The sequence below is a fragment of the Ailuropoda melanoleuca genome, chromosome 7 (genome assembly GCF_002007445.2).
Source record: "Ailuropoda melanoleuca isolate Jingjing chromosome 7, ASM200744v2, whole genome shotgun sequence".
Taxonomy (NCBI): Eukaryota; Metazoa; Chordata; class Mammalia; order Carnivora; family Ursidae; genus Ailuropoda; species Ailuropoda melanoleuca.
Genome location: NC_048224.1, coordinates 80,396,415 through 80,419,340, shown reverse-complemented (window position 1 = coordinate 80,419,340; position 22,926 = coordinate 80,396,415). Strand labels below are relative to the sequence as shown.

Sequence of the window (22,926 nt, the reverse complement as noted above, 5' to 3'; positions counted from 1 at the left end):
AGAACAGTCCAACTGAAAACTGACTAATACAACGGAAGGCTATGCAGCCGCTGAACATGGTGTTGCAGACATATGGAAGGACCTGTAAACATGTCTATGATGAACTGCGGGGTGAAAGAGATTACAAAACCACCGTGTATAATGCAAATCTATGCACTTCTAAATATAAATTATCTATGCTTTGGGAAAAGTCCAGAAGAGTAAATCTGAAATGAAGTGCACTGTGTGGATATTGGGAGAAGCATATTCTAGACCGGGGAGACAGCAAGTACAAGACCCTGAGGTGAGAACAAGCCTGCCATGAGGACTAGGAAGGGGTTAGAAAGGTAGGGAGTCAGGGAGGGGCCTTCTAGATCACCCAAGGGCTCCCTCTCACAACACAGATGGGAAGGTGTCAGAGTATCAACAGAGTAACAGGAACGCTGTGAATGCTGGGCAGGAAACAGACTGTAAGGCTGAAAGGCAAGGAGCAGGGAGACTAGTTCAGAGCCTCTTCCAGAATCTAGGACACACAGGATGGCAGCTTGCATCAGGGTGCCCTGTCTGACCTTATCTCCTATTACTTATACTCAAGTTCCACCCAAGCCAGACTGTTCCCAAGACGTGGCGGGAGAACTCCTGCCCAGGGGCCTGTGCTGGGTCTCCTCCATCTTGTCTGGTGCAGTCCTGCCCTTTTCTGCCTGCGGAGACCCTTTCCATTCTGAAGTCTGACCCAAGACCAGCTCCAAAGTCACCTCTATCATCAAGTCCAGTTGCTGGATTTTCTCCTCCTCTTCTGAATCTCAAGACCGCTCTACCTACACTTTCCCTGTCACATTTATTGCAGCCTGTCTTGGGTAATGGGTCTCTGATGTGCTTCCCTGTTAGAGTGTGAACCACATATGGGCAGGTCCTGGACGGCCTCTGAGCGTTCACGGCAGCCAGCACAGTGCCGGGGACCCCGGAAGTCCTGCAACATGTGCTGGGATGAGGGAACAGTGGCCCAGGAGGGACACTGCCCACTTACAAGGGCGAGGGAACATGTTACACGTGACAAATGACTTTTCCTCACAGTATAGTCATATAGCCATTCATCTGTACACTCATTCATTCAAAAACTACTTACCATGCAAACCAGTGAACACATGCAGAGCTGATTTCTAGATACAAACCAGGTCTAGATGTATTTTCAGCCGTCCAATAAGCTGGCTGAAATTCAACGCCTGCCATTTGCCCACGCTTTCTCAGATCGTTCCCTTCCCTCTCCCTGCTCTATTGTCAAGGGGGCTGACCCCTGCAAAACCACTTTTCCCAGGTTCCCTTGCTAACTGGCTTCTGATTAAATTTGGCACATGGGAGGTAACCAGTGGGAAACGATAGGACAGAAAGAGAGAAAACCCAAAGTGTTTCCCATCTATCTACTGGGAGCTCAGCTCCTGGCCAGCCTCTCCCTTAGTAACTCCAGGGCTGCCGGCTGTTAGCAGGCAACCTCACAGCCCCCGGGCTCTCGTGGCACCCTCTGGCCTTGGACCCCCCCGCCTGGGGTGCCAGCTTCTGCTCTCAGTCATCTCTTGGTTTCCTTCCCATTCCTTGTGTGGTTATTCAACTCTAACATCTCTGAGTCGTGCTGTGGATTAAACCCCATCACTGAGCTACCGTGTGAGCCCACCCGTTACAGCCTTTTCGTTCTCTTTCACTCCCCCCACAAATACCTACTAAACACGGTTTAAAGACTGTGTTCAATGAGCTCCTCTTCCTGATTGATCCAGAATGACCAATTAAATACAAATAATGCCTTTTTAGCATTTAAGTGGCTATAAAGATAGTCACCAACACACTTACGGTTTATCCTAAATTTTAAAGACCACCAGGTGAAATACAAAATTCCCAGCTAAATTTGAATTTCAGATAAACAACAAATAACCTCTTAGGGTAAGTATGTCCCAAATATTGCACGGGACACACTTCTACTGAAACAATATTCACCGCTTGTCTGAAATTCTAATTTAACTGTGTCCTATATCTTTATTTGCTAAATCTGGTACACTAAATACCTCTTGGGCTAAAAACATAACTCTCATAATTCTGGCCAATAAAAAGCACTGCTCTTTTCTTTCTAGACTTACTTAGTCAAATCCAATTATTCTGGATTATGCAGTTCAATGCAAATTTCTTTTTACTGCCAACAACCCGATTCTACTGTCGAAAGACTTGAAACCTCATACAAATACAGCAGATGATGACTCTGTACTACATTTCCTACCTTTCAGTACAGGATTTACTGTTCCATTGTGATTTCCTTATTGATTTTTGTTTAAAAACAAACTCCTTCCTGAAACTTGGTACAAAAGACAAAGTACAGAACAGGGCCAAGTCATTCCACATGACTTACCCACTCCCTTTAAGGGTGTGTGTGCAGGGAAGCGCCAGGACAGAGCGAGCAGAGCGAGCTTTTCGAGGAGGCACACTTTATCTTGGCGGCCACCGCGAAATGGATGTGGAAAACCCAAGTCCAGCTGGCCCTGAGTGTGGCCATGGGTCTTTGCCCACGAGCCCTTCTACAGCTGGGCTTGGCCACCCGCCTGCCGCTCAGACTGCAGTGCAAGCTGATGGGACTGTACTGGCCTGGTCCAGCCTGCAACTCGCACTACCGCACGGGGCTGGTATCTTGGGATCGAAGCCGTGAAAACACTGCTGCCCACACAGTTGTCCCTCGCATGTCCAGCTTTCTCACCTCATCTTCAGCCTCTCTGCAAACCCCCTATCTATCACCTTTTCCATCCCGCCTCGGCTAAGCTCCTAGAGGGCTGTGCCTCCCCCTACCATAAAGCTGGGCACCCCTTCACCGGAGCCTCCTCCTCCTAGTCCCATGGAGCCTGAGACCCCCTAAGCCCCCTCCTTGTAACAGCTTCCTTTACTTCCAGGGTGCCGTCCTTGCTTGTGAAAATCTCCTCCTCTAGACACCCTTCCTTCCACACCAGTGCCATCACGTTCTTCCCTCTGCCTGTCCCGGGTCACACTCACTTTCCCTAGCCTTCTGTCATCTCCCATGGCTCCCGCCACCTAATGTGCATTTCCAGCCCACTCTCCAGGAATTCAACCCAACACTCAGCTGTCCTCCAGCATCTACGCAGCCCAGGCTGGCCGCAGGCTCTCCCTTTCCTCCACGGCCCACCCCATCACACCCCTCATCTGGACCAAGCTTGCTGGATGCAACCTCCTGAACGTCATTCTAGTCCACCTCCTGCTCTCCAGCCCCACGTCATCTCTCCCCAACCTCCCAGGCGGTCTCCGTGCCTCAGTCCACACCGCACCAACACCGACTGGCCTGCTCACGTGTGAACCCACCTGCGCTGCCTCTGGGTGAAAATCCCCCGCTGACACCCCTCACCTTCACAGTGAAATGCAGCGTCAGCTGGACACGCAGCCCATTCGGAGGGGCCCACCACTGTTGGGCCTGTCTGGCCTTCTCCTGAGTCCTCGTGCTCAGGCCACTCCCCTGGGCTCCCCCAGCACAATGAGCTGCCTCCGGCATCCCGGTCCCTATCCCCATGCCCTGCCCTCGCTGGCTCACGCGGGACTCGTCCTGCTGCGCTACAACATAAGCCCCCGGGAGAGTCCACCGCTCACAGGTCCCGGCACCCGGCAGAAACGCACGCCTCTTCCCACAGGAATCCCTCCTTAATTCTTCCCACAGAATCCGCTCCTTAATTCCCACTTTCAACAGAGTGGGCTCCAGGTGGTGAGACTAAGGTTCTGTTTTTACTGTTTTGTTCAGCAGAGAAATCTCAGAATATGATGACATTTCCTTTGGAGAGAGAAGGCCCTGATGTTCCCACAGGACTCTTTTTTAAAAAGAACACAGAATCTGAGTTCTCTTCAGAAAAAACCAAAGAACTTAGCATTTTAGTCCCCGCTACATGAGAGGCAAAATCTACACATCAGAAAATTCTATTTCTTCTACCCTAACACATTTAATACACAAGGAAAAGCTACAGAATTTGGTCACCCCATGGACAGGTGAGCAGTGAGTGTGCGCCCCCACCCCGGCCCCCCACCCTGCAGGCACTATGTAGTAAGCACAAGGAAAAAGGAGGAGACCCCAGGGGGCGCTTCACATGGGTCAACTACATACCAGAAATGACTGAAGTCTCAAATCCCATTTCTTCAACAGCAGCTCGGAGTTCTTCTGGGTTAATTATGGCGGGATCATAGAGCACCACTCCAGTCCCTTCGGCCAGAGAGACTGACATTTGTTGCACCCCTTCCCTTTGGGAGATCAGGCCTTCAATGGACTGGACACAGGACGCACAGGTCATGCCAGCAATGGCGAGCACCACGGTTTCATACACGCCTGGTGCCTGGGTTCTCGGGTCGGGGGCAGGGGTGACACGGTTGGAAGACCAGCTACCTGTCCCACTCCCCTCTGCTCCATCAGGAAGAGAAACTTTAAAGTTCCCAGGTGGAAGAGCTTCAATGGCCCTCTGCAGGGCCCCTGCGGTGACACGAGAAGGGTCATACTGTACTTGGGCCATTCTGTTCTCCAAGGAAACTTGAATACTTTGAACCCCAGGGAGTTGGCCTATGTTTTCTTCAATATTCAGGACACAAGACTTACAGTGCATTCCATCTATTCTCAGTTGCAGGGTGACCACATGGCTCCCTTGGTGCCCTGAGGTCTCAGAGTTATTGAGATTCTGGTTATCAGAAGCCAAAGGTGTCTTTGGGTTGGTCCTCTGTAACCGCCCAATATCAATGGGTCCCAGGCTGACGGGCGCCACTCTGTTCTTGATGACAGCTTCAAAGCCCATGTCGTTGACATGGTCCCTGAGGTCCTGGGGCTGAATAAGATAAGGCTGGTAAGTAATGACTGCCTCCTGGGTGCCGAGGGACACTCGGACTCTCACTACCCCTTGCAGTTTCCCAAGCTTGCCTTCGATGGAGCTGACGCAGGACTGGCAGGTCATGCCCTCCACCCGAAGCTTGACCACGGCCTCGAGGCCAGACGAAGACCTCGAGGGCCAGGAGGCGGCCTTTCCTTCTGCGACGCTGGCCTCGAAGCCCATGTCCTCAATGTGATGGCAAATCTGCGGCAGGCTCAGGATGGACGGCACGTACGTCACAGTCGCACTGCCCTGTTCCAGGGAAACCTTAATGCTCACGACGCCTTTCAAACTGGAAATCCTGCCCTCGATAGACTGTACACATGACTGGCAAGTCATGCCCGAAACGCTGACGGTGCTGGTCGTCTGAGGGGGGCACGCACCGTCCAGGCCGCCCTCGTAGCCAACATTGTCGAAAGCGAAACTCTGCTTCATCTCTGGCTCCCAGGCACGAGTGGGCAAAGAAAGTTTAGACAGGATCTAAAGGGGAAAGAAATAACATTTTGTATTTAATCCTTGAAACTAAATATTTGCTAAAATATTCCAGCTTGTCTGGCACTGAGAAAATGGAAAACAATGCCACTGGCGTCAAAACGGCCCAAAAGTTTAAGATCATAAAATGCAGGGAAAGAAAGCTATAAAAATATTATTGACCAAATGAAATGGTTCTGATGGGTTTCTTTTAGCTCGAACATTCTGTGACTCTGAACTCTGAACCTAGACTACCTCGAAGATGTAATGGTTTCCCTAGGGAAGGAAGAGAGCGTGATATCACTCACGGGCATGAAACCAGCATGCCAGGCCCACCTGTGGCTGATTCCTGAACTCTCCCTGCAGAGCTTTGATCCTGCTGCAACTTACATATGTAGATTGGGCAACACTTTAATTCTGTCTCTCTTTCCAGGGGTGTCCTCTCATTCTCTTAGCAGGGGTTAAATTTAACAACCACAGGGCACCTAATCCAAATGCAGACCTCCCAGGCCCCCTGGGGTCAGACCACAGGCCTGTGATAAAGGGTCTGGAAGTATGCTGCGCGAGCTGAGCGAGCCGGGGGAAATGAGCACGAATGGCTGCACCAAGAGGTGCAGGAGGGGGAAGGCTGGAGCAACTTCTCAGTTCTGCCTCCACTGAGTGTCACTGCCCCCTGGGGATCCAGGACAGTTGTAGTCATCCCCTATAATCACAAGGGCTTCCCCGAATTAAATGGATGTATTTTCTTAATATACCAGAGTACAAGCATAATTTCCCGACTTCTTTCTTCCCATAATGATGTGGCTTCGGCCATTCTATTAGCAAAACCAAATCTTCCTTTCGCAGGGTCCCAGCCTCCCTGCGCTCCTGATTAGATAATAGTTTTCATACCAGTACTATTACACGCTTCTGAAATTCGGGAACAGGCCTTTCTGTATGCTATATGATCACAAAGCACATCACTCCCTGTGCCTTCACAATCGTACTTACATCTCCAGGTGAACCTCAATCCCATGGACTGATCTTCTCCATATCCCTGTGCATAAATGCCTATCTTTCCAACTTCAGCATTTGAGCAGCTTAACAAAATGAAAGTTTAAATCATTTTCAAAGCAGACTATAAATGTTCATTCACATCCACAAAAGAAATCCTAAACTAGTCTGGATTAATAATTATAAAGAGTTGTTTTTAAAAATATTCACTATAGTATTTCCTAAAATAGTAGAGGAAAAAAGGAAATAATTAACTAATTTATGGGATAGCAACTAAAAAGAGTGTATTGCATTAACTAAATATACTGAGATTACCTGTGGTATACATATGGACATGCAGTATATGATAAAGAGGACACGGCACAACGGTATTAATGGACAACTGGGAAAAATAGAATTTGGAACCTATTTATCAAGAGATATTTCAGGTAGCTCAGAGATGAAGATGTAAGAAGCAAAACAGTAATAATACAATAAGAAAACACAGGAAAATACCCATTATAATCTCAGGCAGGGGAAAGTTTAAATATGAAAAAAGAAAAACAAGAAAATCCAAAAGCTATAGAAGACTGACAAATCTAACCACAATTAAGAGAAAACATGGCTCTCCCCAAGGAAAAAGATAAATGAGAAACGGAGGCGGAGAAAAGATTTGCTTTGTACTAAGCACGAGCTAATTTCGTTAAAATATAAAGAGCTCCTTCTAAAAAGAAAGAGGCCCACAATCCAACAGGAAAAAGGAAGTCCATCAAAAAGGAAATGCAAATGCCTTTTCGATATATGCAAAAACAAGACCAAGGCAGAAAAGTGACACTCCAACAGCACTGCGGTACCGCTGGGGCCGGCACCGTCGCTCATTCTAGAGCTGCTGGGGGTGTAAACTCTCGGGAGGGCAACCTGGTAATGGATATTAAAATGACAGATCCAAATATTCTTTGACCCAGCAACTCCATTTCTAAGAATTTACTCAATACACATATTTTTTCATGTCTAAAAGCAAGCATGCAGCGAAGATATTAAAGACTGCAAAGAATAGGAAACATAAATGTCCATCAACAAGAGGTTGATTACTTCAACTACTACACAGCTATTCAAAGGAACAGTATCCAGCTCTTTAAAAAGGAACGAGGTAACTCTATATATACTGAAATGGATTATCAAATATATCATTCAGTGAAAAAAAGCAGGACACAGAATACATGGTGAATACGGTGTTTCAGTTATCCGCTGCCGCGTGACAAACCACATCTAGTGGCTCAGAACGAGAGCTCACGTTGTTTCAGTGTGGACAGCCCTCAGCAGGGAAAGCTCATCTCTGCGTCATCTGGCGCGGCGTCAATAGGGCTGGAGGTTCCACTTCCAAGAAGATGGTCTGTCCATCACATGGTTGGCAAGTTGATGCTGGCTACTGTCTGGTAGCCACGGGAAGGGACCTCGGTTCTCTTCCGTGAAGCCTTTCCACATGGCTAGGTTGGGTACCTCACAGTTGCTGGTTTCTGGGTTCTGAGCGGCAGTGTCACAATAGTGAGCATTCCCAGAGGACAAGTCCCAGTGTGCAAGCACTTACCAAGCCTCTGCTTGCATCATACTCGCTAATTCATCGTGCCCAAAGCCAGTCCCATGGCCAAACTCGGCCAGTATGGGAGGGAATTACAGAAGGGCTTAAATACAAGGAGGCGTAGTTCATCGGGAGGGCCACCAAAGTAAGTCTATCACAGCATGCCTGCACTATTTGTGAGAAAAAAGAATGTCACACACGGAGCTGGCTGCATATGCATGGACTATCTCTGGGAGAATACGTAAGAAACTGGTACAGAATTTGAGGAGGATTCGGGGCTGAGGCACAGGAGTGGGAGGGAAGAGGTACTTTTCCGTGTATAACAGACACATGAAAAAATGTTCAAAATCATTAGCCATCAGGGAAATTCAAATTAAAACCACACTGAGATACCTACCACCTTATGCCAGTTATAATGGCAAAAATTGACAAGGCAAGAAACAACAATTGTTGGAGAGGATGTGGAGAAAGGGGATCCCTCCTACAATTGTTGGTGGGAATGCAAGTTGGTACAGCCACTCTGGAAAACAGTGTGGAGGTCCCTTAAAAAGTTAAAAATTGAACTACCCTATGACCCAGCCATTGCACTACTGGGTGTTTACCCCAAAGATACAGACGTAGTAAAGAGAAGGGCCATATGCACCCCAATGTTCATAGCTGCATTGTCCACAATAGCCAAATCATGGAAGGAGCCGAGATGCCCTTCAACAGATGACTGGATTAAGAAGCTGTGGTCCATATATACAATGGAATATTACTCAGCTATCAGAAAGAACGAATTCTCAACATTTGCTGCAACATGGACGGCACTGGAGGAGATAATGCTAAGTGAAATAAGTCAAGCAGAGAAAGACAATTATCATATGATTTCTCTCATCTATGGAACATAAGAACTAGGAGGATCGGTAGGGGAAGAAAGGGATAAAGAAAAGGGGGGTAATCAGAAGGGGGAATGAAACATGAGAGACTATGGACTTACATCAAAAACCAGGGATGTACTGTATGGTGACTAACAATAAAAAAATATATTATTATAATAAAAAAAGAAAAAAAGAAAATTTATTTTTGAATTTGAAGGCTTTCAAAAAAAAACCTAATGGTAATGTACACGCATTACCAAATTCTAAAAAATAATTAGTTTAAAAATTAAAATAACATGAGTATAAAGAAGATCTAGAACAATGACTTGACCGTAACTGGTATTAAATACTTGTTTAATTGACAAAAATGAAAGAAAAACTAAGATATTCAAGGATGCTCACTTTAATACAGCATCTTTATAAGCAGAATTGCCTCCTTAAAACAAGACATAACCCTCAACCACCTAGTCTGTTGGAAAAACAAATCCCTAATGAGTTACTATCCAACTTATTTTGCTTGGTCCTAGGTAGGTCTAGCTAAAACTCACCAAACCCCAAGCCACAATGCTAGCTCTTAATCCCGTGATTATGGATTCCATGCTCCTGCCAAAAAGGTTTGCAGAAGCGTTGGAAGCTATTTGTAGCAAACGATACTCAGAGGTCCCCCTTCTAGACAGGCAGGTTTCTAAAGACAAGTAGTTACGAAAGATAAAGCTTTGCACGTAACACAACTTTGTGAAACACCAGAGTCTCTGTTGATTTAGAAGCAATCTCCTAACAGGTGCTGGGTATTTGAATAGTTTTTAAGTGTATCCACACGGAATGTATACGTGCTTTTAATTCCATTCTTCAAGAAAGAGGATCTTTGGGGGGAAAAACTCTAATGAGTTCAAAAAACAAACACACTGAGGTCTAAGGGTTCATCAAGCAATCATGGACGTTGAAGAGGGGATCCCGGGAACAAACTGTGTCCAGGGAAAACCTTATGGAATCCCAGTGTTGCCTAATTCTCACTAAATTATATACTTCTTGAGGACAGATGTCTGGGACTTCTTTGGCAAGCCCAACAGGTTGGGGAAGAACTTCTGCTAGGTTTTAAATTGTTAACAAACTATGAGTATGGTGGGCATCAGGGTTAGAAGGGACTGGCAACACGGGGGGGGGGGTGGGAATTCCACAGAGAGGAATCCAAACACGAATTTTAATTCTTTGTACTCTCTAGACACTCGGGCCACATGGAATTTTCCGTGGATGCCAGGGCTTGTAAAAGAAAAGATGGTTAAAGGGATATAAAGGGTCGATTCACTGAGGTGGAGCTAGGATAGGAAAGTCAGATCTGTAGACAGGCCAGTCTGGTATGAAGAAGAAATTGGAAATGGGGTGCCATGTTTGGATGAAAGGTTTCAGAGCCAGACTGAAATTGAAAAGCCCAGAAATGGCATGCCTCGTAGAAAATGTCTGTGACCACAAATGGAAGAGCAATTCTACCACGTGCACAATGCAAGGATACATTAGCCCCTTCTGAGATCTCTTCGTCCCACTGGGATCCACACCATCCTTCAGGATACCACTGGCCCAACTTACCCTTGAAACTTCTTTTACTTTGAAGGGTGTGTAACACCTTCAACAACTCAGGAGGAGAAATGTTCCAGCAACCAACTTCTGCCCCATCCAACTCTGCGCACCTGAACTTTCATGGAATTCAAAAAAACGGAAACGTCCTGCTGTTTTCATATGTACACAGATCCAGTAAGAGCAAATAGTTAATGATTCTCAGTGTTATTTTATGAGGATGGCATTTTATATCCCTAATGCTCAAGATAATTCTACAAATAAGTATTCTTATCACCATTTCACCATTGAAACAGTCTCAGACTTATCAAAGGTCACAAATCAATTTAAATAACAGCTGGGATTTAAATCCAGCTCAAAAGTCCAGCAGGCTATTTTTTTAAAACAACATTTAAGGTTACATTTTCCTTTTAGCCATGCTAATTACAGGAGGAGACTACAATACAGAAAAAGCAAAATACAAAAGAGCAACACTCAGAGAACAAGGAAAAAGAGCCACATCTTACCTGCCACGTAACAATGAGGCTAACAGCTAAGCCAGTGAGCCCAGTAAGGAGGCAGGGGAACGGCCAGGAGTACTGGGCCCGTCTGCCTGAGTCTGAGCCTAGCCTTCCCTCATCCCTTAGTAGGTCACCTCTAGCTGTCTCTGGGACTTCAGAAAGACTACAGCAGAATACCAGTACTCACTCTGCTTCCTCCAATATTCCGAACTGCAAATACATTCAAGGCAGCCATGCTTACAAGACGAGGCAGGACACAAGGAGAAGTGGTAGTGGTTTTGGAACCTTCCGCATCCTCCTGAGTGTGAATGACTCATTGCCAGGCCCTATTCTTATCTGAGAAATCTCTGGATATCAGAGGTTCATAAGGGAGGGAGGGTCAGAAGAGATTGTTTGACTCAAGAAAAGATCCCACACGAAACACTCCAGACAGATGGGCACCAGCCTCTAAAACCCCCACTGAGGGACTGTCCACGTTTCATTGTTAAACCTGTATGTATACATATTTACATGAGTATGTACTTATGTATTAATACATAAAATTGAGGTTATCTATAGGTGCGACTTTCTGCATGTTTTTCAGTTATTAAAATTTAAATTAAAAAAACAAACAAGTTTCATTTTTATACCAGAAAACAAATGTGGTTTTTCAGTTTCTCTAAGGCAAAGAGTATCTTGTTAAACCACACAACGCCAACAGCGATACTAATCGCGGTAAAGACGGCAACAGTGATGCCCTGGTGGTACACTCGTGCACGGCTTTATACTCTACAAAAATATTTTCACATATTTGTTTAAATATCTGTTCTTCTCACTTGCTGTGAATGTATTGAGGGTGTGTCTGACAGTCTTGGGTATGAATTCCAGCCATGTCTGAGCTAATCCAAGCCTCAGTTTTCCTAGCTGCAGGTAAAATGGGGTAGTAAGAAAGAAAGCCTACCCTACAGTTTTGCAGGAAGGCCTGAAAGCTAAAAGGATTTAAAAAGCTAACATCATAAATGTCTGAAAATGAATGACTAGGAAGACAAACATGACTCATTTGGTCCTTAAAAGTGGCCCAAGGAGGTAAGCAGGGAACTTACTATTTCCACCATTTAACTGATAAGGAAAACTAATCATTAAAACTAGTGTACATATTCCCCCAACCCCCAGTCCAACCCCTTCAAACTGTTTTTTCATGATGTTTCACCAAGGTCCAGAAAAAGCTTTTAGCCACTATTATTTAAATTTTATCTACTGAAAAAAAAAAACAAAACCCAAACTAACCAAAACTCAGGCAATAATTCAAACACTGATAAGGGCCAACTATGGGCCTGGGCTGTGTGTGCAACACCCAGATCTCTGCCCTCCGGGGCCACCCCAGCCCTGGTGTTGACTGTGCACTTTCTGGGAAATTCTGAACAAATGTATTGCCTGTTTCCTTCTCTTGACCACAGCAAGGGAAAGTATGAACTCTTACTGAGAAACTGGATGCAGTATATCCATTATTTGCTTGGGCAAAAAAGTGAATAAAGGTAAATTAACCAGTCTCAATATATATATACAACACATGTTGTTTTCTACATACGAAAAAATAAAATCTAGAAATTCACAAACTATAAGACCTCTCCAAGAAGCACTTCACAATTATTACCTCAGAAAATTTGTTTGCAATCTCGTTCCAAACAGCTTTACTATTAACCCTTTCAGAGAATTTCGTGGCTTTTAACTTAGGTCTGTTGCAACAATTATCCTATCAGGCTTTTATCAAATCAACAGCATTTTTTTCCTGCTTCAGAATCTTCTCTGATAATACTGTTATTTCAAGCCCCTCCCATCAAAGAAATGTTATATAACAATCCTGTCACTATCAAGCAACTGTCCATATCTTCAAACATGTTTTTACATTTGAATGAAACAGTCTAAGTCAGAATCATAAGGTCATCATTACCTTATGTCATTTCCCAGAATTATAAGATCACGATGTAAAAGACCTTGCATTAAACACGTGCAAGAGTGCCACAGGCTGGAAGAGATGTCACACCAACACCAGGAACTCAGATAATCGTAGGAGAGAAGTCAAGGAACTTGGGATTATTTTTGCTAATTATTATTATTGATAAATTCCATATGGTTGTCAGATTTGGTGAAATAATGCAGTTATTTTATCACACAAAATACTATAAATCATTATAGTAGTCTATAATGGCTAACGAATGTAAGTTTTTGCCTAGGATTATAGGTATGATTAGCTCAACATAAAACCAATATATTCCTTTGAAAGACTTAAGTGTAAACATGTTTATAACGTATACTACCCTGTAATGCACAATAGGAACTTGATACTAAAAATAATCCTCAGAAAAAGAAACGGAGGTGGTTGATAAACCTTTAAAAAAATAATATATGGTCAAGTAATATTTGACAAAAGAGCAATGCTCAATGGAGAAAAAGATAGTCTCTTCAATAAATGGTGCTGGAGAAATTGGATATTCACATGGAAAAGAATGAAAATGGACCCATATCTTACACTATTCATGAAAATTAACCCTAATGGATTAAAGACTTAGAAGACCAGAAACCATACGACTCTAGAAGAAAACATAGGGGAAAAGCTCCCTGACATGGATCCTGACAATGATTTTTTTGGGTATGACATTTAAAGCACAAGCAACAAAATCAAAAATAAACAAGTGGGACCACGTCAAACTACAGTTTCTGCATAGCAAAAGAAACCATCAACAAAATGAAAAGACAACCCATGGAATGGGAAAAAATATTGGTAAACCACATATCTGATAAGGGGTTTATATCCAAAATACATAAAGAACTCCTACAACTCTCTCTCTCTCTATATACACACACACACACACACATATTTATACACACACACACATATATTTATACACACACACACACAGATTAAAAAATGGGAAGAGGACACAAATAGACACTTCTCCAAAGAAGACATACAAATGGCCCACAGGCCCATGTGAAGGGGCTCAACACTGCTAATCACCAGAGATATGCAAATCAAAACCACAACCCAGGTATCACCTCAGGCCTGTTAGAATGGCTTTCATCAAAAAGACATACCAAGTACTAAATAATTCAACTCTCAAGTAGATCCAAAGTTTGATTTATGACAGATTTGGGATCAATACATTGTTGGCAATGAACAAGTACTCATTTACAAATGACTTTTAGCTTGGTTCTTATCATCCTAAACCAGCTACTACAAATTTCCCCCATTTGAGAATAATTCATTTCAATTTTTCCTAAAAATAATCCTAAATTTAAAAGTGGGACTGCAACTAAACCTGATGATATAGATATAGATGTACGTATATCATATGTGTGTGGGTGTATGTTCACAAAATACTAAGTAAAAATATAAGGTGTATAATACTATGTCCCACCTGATCCTATATCTGTAAATAAATATATAGATGCTCACACATGTATGTGGCTGGGGCATATGGTTGCTTACATTTTCTTCCTAATACTTTGTTCCCCTTGCCTCATCTTAAATTTGTTTCATACAATGAACACGTTACTTTTACAATCAGAGCTTTAGAAAAAAACAGTTGGCACTGCGCTCTGACAGATTAACTGGCTGACACAGTTGTACCAGACATCCAGAGAGCACCAACCACATCTTGAGTTGGGAATTCTACTGAATATTGTAATTTTGGCAGGAACAGTACAACGTTGCGTCTCTATAGCACCCCACAAAGTGCTTTCACAATCCCAGGAGGTGGGACTTATCGTTCCACTTTGCAGTGGGGAATGTGAAGCTGGAGGAGTCCGAGACCCGTCTGCCACGTCCCCCAGCCCAGCACCGGAAGAGCACAGATCTGCACCAGACTCTCAGGACCACAGCCTCTACCCCAGCCTCCTTTCTGAAGGGCTCCCCCAGCCAGGTTCAGGTTGCTCCCCTACTCACGCGAGATTAGTACTGGCCGTTAAAAATTAGAATATTTCACATTCAAATAGACACAGGCTGGATTTTGTAAAGCAGGAGTCTGAGCATTTAAGAAATGTCAGGCATTCCCCCACCCCAAATTTAATATTTTGCTCTCTTAGACACTCAGCTAAAAAATATAAAAGCTGACCATGCACTGCATAAACAACATTGATAAATTTCCCTCAACAGATGTAAATCTCTTGCATAGTACATTTCAGAAACCTCTTTTCACAAAAGTTCTTTTAGCTTTTGGGACTTTTTAAACAATAAAAACCAGAAGAAACAAAAATAACTCTTAAAGGAGCAAAAGACTCACGAAAACTTTCCTTTGTATCTAACTAGTATTTTTGTCCATCTGCCTTCATCACTAAAAAAGACCCACACAAACCACCAGTCCCACCCAGAAATGCTATGAAAAGGCACCGTTTTTATAAAACGTTACACTGCCCTACTTCCGAACATGACCTGAACTTTGGGTTAAACAAAACTTTCATTTGCTTAAGAAGAGCAGCTTCATTTTGCAGCAACCTGCTCAAAATATTTATTTAGTCGAAATGTGGACATTAACAAAATAAGGTACACATTTAAAAAAAAATAAGAAGACGGGGACATCCATTTTTGTCTGAGTTGCCTTTTGGAAAATTTGTGCTTCACAGAGGCTTACAAAATATCCTAAAAATAAGCAACCAAACACGAGAGTTAGCACGATGCACTTTTGTCTCTGGAGATCCAGTTTGCCTCTGGCTCCCTCCCCGAGACCGGCTTCCCTGACCCCTTGCTCCTGGGACATGGGAGCAGCGTCCATCTGGGAGCCCGGTCCAGCTCCCCCTCGGCTTGCGAGCCCTTCTGCAATTGCACTGACCTGATTGGAACGGATTCCTCGTGCTCCATTCAGAACCTTCTGTGCAAACTCTTCCTCCTCCTCCGAAGTCACTGGCCTGGTGGAGCCCCTGGCCCCAGGGTTCCTCCTGAAGGACCACCGCTTGTGGACGGACACCAGGGTCACCTGTGGGTCACCCAGGGTCGCCAGGAAGGACGGCTCAGGGCTCCCCGGCGTCTCACTCCCAGCCTCCTCCATCGCTGGGTCCACGGTCACACCTTTACCCACCATTCGAGCAAGCAGTTCGCCCTCACCACGCTACCTGGTCCTGTGAGAAGGAAATGCTTTAACAGTGTCCTCCTAACTAGCAGGGGGAGGCACCTTCTGCGCTCGGTCCCGCAGATTCCCCTCTGCTCCGGAGCCAGTCGGGTGAGAGGCTGCCAGCCAAGTCTAGCAGCCAGCCGCAGAACTCCGGCAGGCTGCACACTGCGGGATATATATATATTTGCTCTTGTTTACCTACATCCTTCCAACCAATTGGCAGCCTCTCACTCATCACACTGCATTCGGCACTAGGAATCTTTGCACACGGCCCCACACGTGCCCTCATCCAGCTCTGCCAGGACACCCGGCCAGCGTGTGCAGGAGCCCAGCACGTAATCACCTCCCAAAGCTGAGCACGGCTTCCTTTTTGGCCATGTGCACTCCCCGAAATCCAGCCTCGAGGTAGGGGAGAAATGACACTTCCTTTTATTAGCAAACTTCCAGCGCTTTCTTGGAATAACTTCAGCTGCCCCGTCCATAGCTCCAATGCTGGCGGTGTGCAGCACGGTAGGGGACAGAAGTATTTCCTAGGCAACATGACTTGCATTTTCAAGAAGGTGTAAGAAAGTTCCATGTTTCCTGCAGCTTTGTTTTCCCTTGGACCAACTTGGCTTGACTTCAGTAAGGACTGACTGCAAAAACTCACTGGATAACAAGACTCATCCACTTTTTATACGTAGCAGGACAACCATGGAGTAACCCACAATTCAGGCTTCTCAGGCTACCCGCTGTTCCACAGGAGGATTAAGGGAATCCAGGCAGCCTCCACTCTGCTCTGTTGGGCAGCACTGTCTCCCTTCCCACCCCCACCGGCTCAGTGCCAGGAAAGAGGCAACCTCATCCTCCATGGGAAGGAACAGCTCCGCCAGCCACTAATCCTGGCAACGCTGCCCCCTCCAAGTGCTGCCCCCTCCAAGTGTGTATGTATGGAATGTCCACACTGCCGACTGAATCGGGTGGTTAAAACAGACACTACATCCTTTTGCATTCCTCTCCCGGGCTGAATGTGCCCCCGGCAGGGGAGGGTGGGGGTCACAAGGGCCTATACCTGAGGGCATTTAGGACATGTCACCTTCTGCTCGGGGGCACTGAGGATTCTGCTTCCATAAGAGGCAATGACCCTTCCCTATGACCCTTCTTCCCCAATTAAAACTGCCACCACTGCCCCAAGGACTGCTGACCAAGAGATCTGATCTCTCTGAGGGAGGGCAGCCTCCCCACAGGCGCCCTGAGACTCTCACCCTTCTACCTCTCACGTGCTCTGTGGGGATTTGACTCCCTGTTGGCTCCCACTTCTGAAACATGCTCAGGGCGGCCAACTCCCACGTGTCTCGCTTGGCTTTTTATCTGCCCTGTGCTCAGTCAAAAAAGAACCTGCCTCCATTTCCAAGAAGTGCCCTTCAAATCGGTGACCAAAAAGGAATGGCATGTTTGAGGCTAAGGGCCTCAGGCCCCAGCTCCATGTAGGAGCCGGCTTAGAGGAGTCTGGAATGTGTGTGACTGCTTTCTTGCCATCGCTCAGATCTCACCTACCCAGGGTCTCCCTGTTTCCTGACAGGATCCATCAGGATCTCCTAGTGCCTGCGGACCACCTCATAGCTCCTTTGCGTGCATTGTAAGTATGGTTCTCCGGATAGCTGAAGCTTATCTTTTTTTTTTCTTTTTTTTTTTTTTTTTAAGATTTTATTTATTCATTCGACAGAGATAGAGACAGCCAGCGAGAGAGGGAACACAAGCAGGGGGAGTGGGAGAGGAAGAAGCAGGCTCATAGCGGAAGAGCCTGATGTGGGGCTCGATCCCACAACGCCGGGATCATGCCCTGAGCCGAAGGCAGACGCTTAACCGCTGTGCCACCCAGGCGCCCCTGAAGCTTATCTTTTTAAGCACAGATTAAAAAAAAAAATTGTCATTTTGGGCAGAAATCCTTCTCCAAAGGTGCCATTTATCTTTCTGCTGTCTTTTAAAATATGAGTTACTATCCAGACTTCAACTTCTCCTTGGTGACAGGGGATCATTATAAATAAAAATGTTTCTGTGCTGCAGCTCTGAATGGTTGATAAGGAAAATAGGCTGGCATCATACATCCCAAGTGCTTCTGTTAGCACCATGAACTATAGAAAATTTGAATACTCTACTATAAAATATTTTTACTTCTCCTAAATGGCCACTCAGACCCAGAAGACAGCCAGAAAAAGGAGGGTGGGGCCAGGTTATTAACAGGCCTGAAGTTTAGACTTTGTCCTGTGGACAGTGGAGAATCGCCAGTTTTTAACGCAAAGGACTTACATGATTTATACTTGTGATTTAGAAATACAGCTTGGGCTGGCATGAGAACGAAGACTCCGAGGAGGAGGGACCTATAAGGTTACAAGGAGCAGAGAAAATGAATAGCAGGGTAGGATTAAACAAATGAGGGGGCCTCCAGGCTCAGCGATCCAGCGATTGGAGCTCGGAGCTCGAGAGGACCTGCGGCTGGCAATGCCCTTTCCAGTTTGGCAGAGATGAGGAGGAATGGGGGAAAGCATGCCTGGGGCGTCTGGGGTGGAAATGCTGGCTTCTCCTTTGTTCCCACAGAGTCTAAGGGACCTACGAAACAGCCAAAGCATGAACCACTTTCCCAGGCTGAGGATCCAGTCCAAACTCTTCCTTCCGGCACCTCCCCCTTTCCTCACACCTGACCCCAGGCTCCCCTCCTCGGCCCCGCTAATCCTCCTTATCCTTTAAGTCCTGCTCTCAGTGTGGCCTCCATTCACACTAACAGGGCTCGGTCCCTTATCTGAATTCCAGTGCCACCAACGTGAACACCACAGGCCTGGCAGGTACCTAGCCTCTGCTGCTACTGGAGGCCAAGTGTTCTCCCTCCACAGAGGATGTGTCCGGATCAGTCCATACTCGTTCCTGATGCCTAGCACACGCCCCACACCGTGAGACACTGCAAGCCCCTGGAAGTCAAGGTTCTTATGTCTTACCTAACGCAGTGACGGACACACCTCATTCCCCGGATGTTACATGTGTGCTGTGTGCTCACTGAGATGAAGTGCAGACAGATCCCAACGTGCTTTCTACCTAGGATTTCATGGGGGGTTCTCACATATTCCTTGTAGAGCTACAGGTCTTCAAGGGTCTCCTCACACTAAATTATCTTTGCCTCCCATAGCTGCAAATTATATCAGCTATTCTCCAAAATAAATCCATCCTACCCACCTTCTCAGTCCCTCTGGATCTTTTTTGTATAAAAAGAAAAATCCTGTTGTAACCTGAGGAGTCCGGGCCCAAAGGCAGATGGGCCACTCATATTTCCATGAGCCTCCGAGACCGACAACCTAATGCAGAAGAGAGACATCTGGTTCCAAAATGTCAGCACTTGACAAAGATGACCAGCCTCACCCTGAGTGGGGCTTCTCAGAAAGAACACTGCGCCAGTCCTCCCAAGACAGGCAGAGGAGCCCTGGATCCTGCGTCAGGACAGGACGACAGAACCTGACACTAAGCTGCACGCTGGGAAACAGCGGCCCAGAAGGTTCCCAGACGGAGAACGTGAGCAGTACAAACAGCCCATCCTTCACAATGGAGGCGGAATGTTAATAAATGAGTATAATTTAGAGCCTGAGAGCCAACCATTTAAGCGCTATGCACATCAGAAGACACGAGACACTTTCTGCCCTCAGGAGTTCATTAGCAGGTTAGGAGAGAACAGTAGAGGACAGTATTAAAGTATAAAAGAAATCCTTCGAACATCAGGTGCCTGGTGTTGCCGCAGGCCAGTTACCCTGGAAGACCTGCTGTGGTGGGGGGGAGGTCTGGGGGGCCACTCCTCACATGCCCAGGAACTGGGGGGTGTCTGAGGCCGAAACAGCTTGGCACAACTGTTAGATTAGCTTATTAACAGGAGACAGAAAAAGGAAAAACCTGGCTGGATTGCCTACAGTGAAAAAAATATCATGGTTCTAAATCATAAAGAGACTGGACAGGGCCAAAAAGAGAAACACGTGAGATTGTCAGAATAAAAGGGAATGTTTCCATCCCACGGTTAATCATAATCATATGCACCTCAACTTCCTTGGTGGCCCTCGTCATCGGACGCCCACCTGGCCCAACTCCAGCCCTGGTTCCCTCTACGTCCCCATTGACTCCCTACCTGTCTGCTCCCAGCTGAACGCGGATGAGACCCAACACAGCCAGGCTGCCTGGCCCTGCTGCCTCGAGATCATGAACCTGGAGAGAGCCCTTGGTGCCTCCAGCAGTCCCACTGTGCATCTCCCTCGTCCTCTCCCTCTCTGCTCTCCTGGAGGTCCCACCACACATCCTCCTCTCCCCACTGCTCCTCTGACCTCCACTCCCTACCCCCATCCCGTCTCCACGGATGAGCCTGCCAACATCTCAACCACCAGCCCACCTGCATCAGTCCTTCCCTCTGGCTGCAGGGAGAAGTGTCCTTGTCCCCGAGGTTGGGCCCCAAGTACCCACCCCCTGCTGGTTTTCCTCCAACCCCCTCCTGACAGCTCTTTCTCAGAGGCCTTCACAGGAGCTTACTAGGCCCCAAAGTTCTTAGTGCTGGAGTGGCTCACCACTCAGCCCTTGTTTGGATCCTGTCCCTGTCTATACTCATTCCTTGGTAAGCTCGTTCAGTCCAGCAGCAATTCCACTTATACCCGCTAACTCCCAATTCCACACTGAGGGATCCAAGGCCCTCACCATCTCCTGCTGGATAGTTAACATGCATCTTGAATGTTAACTTGGCTAAAACTGAGCTCCCCAAATCCTGCCCCTTCCCTGCTTCTGCCAGTCTGTCCCATCTCCGTCCTTCCACTTGCCCAGGGAAAACCTGCATTAACCCTTGACAAGAACGGTTTCCTCCTTTCAACCTTGAAGGCAGATGTTCAGCAAATCCTGTCAGTTCCATCTTCAAATACACCTAGCATCCAGTCACTTCTCAGTATCCCCCACTATGGTCCTGGTCCAAACCACCAGCACATCTCACCTACACTATTCGAACAACCCCTCTAAGTGACCTCTGGCCTCTGTTCTTGGCCCTTAAAATCTCTTCTCAACACAAAAACCAGAGAACCCCCTTAAGGGAAAGTCAGATGACTGCAGTTAGCTTTTCAGCCAATCCTCACACTGCTCACCCGTCACTCACTAGGCTAAAACCATTCCGATCCTGCTGTTTCTGCAACAAAGCAAAGCTTGCCCCCACCTCAGGGACTCCCCCTCCCCACTCTCTGGGGCTTAAAAACAACCCTTACCCTACACCCCTTATCCAGATGGCTCACCCCCTCACCTTCTGTAGGTCTTTGCTCAAATGTCACCTTCTCTGTGGCTTGCCCCTAATTATCCTGTTTATATATCAAACACTCACACTCCCTATGGATCTTTCCTGCTTATTTTTCAGAGTACTCAACTACCATCTGATACAGTAATATATATTTTACTTGTTACGGACCATCTCTCCATTAGGATGTAAGTTTCACAAGTGCAAGGAATCCCTTGTCTGTTTTCTTTACTCACCTCTGTATTCCCAGCACCACAGCAGCACTTATATTTAAGCCTCTCAATATACATTTGGTGAATGAATGACACAGAAAACGAAACAAAAACAACTTACATATTTGCTGGCTATAAAATAAAACATGGGCTGCTAAACTTTCAAACAAGTATTCAGCATTCAGAAGACGCCTCCATGCACAGCTGGCTCCCTTCTCCCTCCCTTATTCTATCCCCCTCCAAGCCAACAGTCTAAACTTCATTACTACTGACAACAGGCACTGACCTTGTTAAAAACAACAACAACAACAAAATTCAAAGGAGTAAATTTGAAGATTTAATTTGCTTTATTAAACGATCCATACATGGGACAGCATCCCATTGACCAAGCAGAGGGGTGCTCCCAGGAGTTGTACAAAATGGAAGATTTTAAGGGAAGGAGGGTGGGGCATGAAAGTTGTAAGAGAGAGAAAAGAAAAAATTGTTTCAGGCAAGATCACCTTCCCTTAGGAGGAAGAGCAGAGGGTCTTACTATGCAGATTACCTCATCTTCCTTTAGGGGATGGAGAAGACCCATGTGACAGATTACCTCATTGGTGCTTATCTGAAAACTCCTGACTAACCCGTTAAGAGCTGTATTTCTGCAGAAGGTTGAAATTGATTTAGATTAGGTATGAAACCCTGTTTTATAGTCTTGGGGACTTAACCTAAGTGATGCCATTTTGATTCTGTAGTTTTCTTGTTAACATGCTCCACCAAAATGAGGCAGTTACACTTGGGCTCCAGAGTTTCCAAGAGAAGGTAAGTAGCTGGAGTTTTTTTTTTTTTTTTTTTTTTTTATTTTATTTTTTTTTTTTTTCTTTATCCCTTTCTTCCCCTACCGATCATCCTAGTTCTTATGTTCCATAGATGAGAGAGATCATATGATAATTGTCTTTCTCTGCTTGACTTATTTCACCCAGAATCATCTAAAATGTCCAGTTTCTACCAAAAAATTTGAGACATGCAAAGAAAAAGTATGATCCATACACCAGGGGGAAACAAAGCCACCAACAAAAACTGCCTGTGATTGCAACTGCATGTAGGATTTACTCTACAAACACAGAAACCATTAAAACCATTTTAAATAAAGGAAGGGATGATAACAATGTTGCATTAAATAGAGAATATCAATAAGGAGATAGAAAGTATAAAAAAGAACCAAATGGAAATTCTGGGGTTGAAAAGTATAGTAACTGAAATGCAAATTCACTAGTTGGGTCCAATGGTAGATCTGAACTGAAAGAATCAGCCAACAAGATAAGATCTAAGAAAATGCAATCTATCAACAGTCGGTTAAGTGTCTGCCTTGGGCTCCAGTCACGATCCCAGGGTCGTGGGATCAAGCCCCACATCCGGCTCCCTGCTCAGCGGGTAGTCTGCTTCTCCCTCTCCAGTTCCCCCTGCTTGTGCTCTCTCTCTCTCTGACAAATAAATAAAATCTTAAAACAAACAAACAAACAAACTGAGGCCTACAGGGTTAATGAGGTTGCAACT

General features: G+C 45.7%; 1 protein-coding gene across 5 annotated transcripts in view; it reads right to left on the bottom strand.

Moving 5' to 3' along the window:
• Positions 1-22,926, bottom strand: part of ATP7B (ATPase copper transporting beta) — a 70,863-nt gene that overhangs the window by 38,524 nt on the left and 9,413 nt on the right. For 2 of the 5 annotated variants that reach the window (XM_034665103.1, XM_034665104.1), the window contains exons 3-4: positions 15,625-15,910; positions 4,115-5,342 (exon numbers count right to left, since the gene is read on the bottom strand). In XM_034665103.1, the coding sequence (XP_034520994.1) occupies positions 4,115-5,342; positions 15,625-15,873 (1,477 nt within the window). In that variant the 5' untranslated portion in view covers positions 15,874-15,910. Of the gene's footprint in view, positions 1-4,114; positions 5,343-6,323; positions 6,413-15,624; positions 15,911-22,926 lie in introns of those variants that run through there. The other 3 variants (XM_019798004.2, XM_034665106.1, XM_034665105.1) reach the window with 2 other exon arrangements.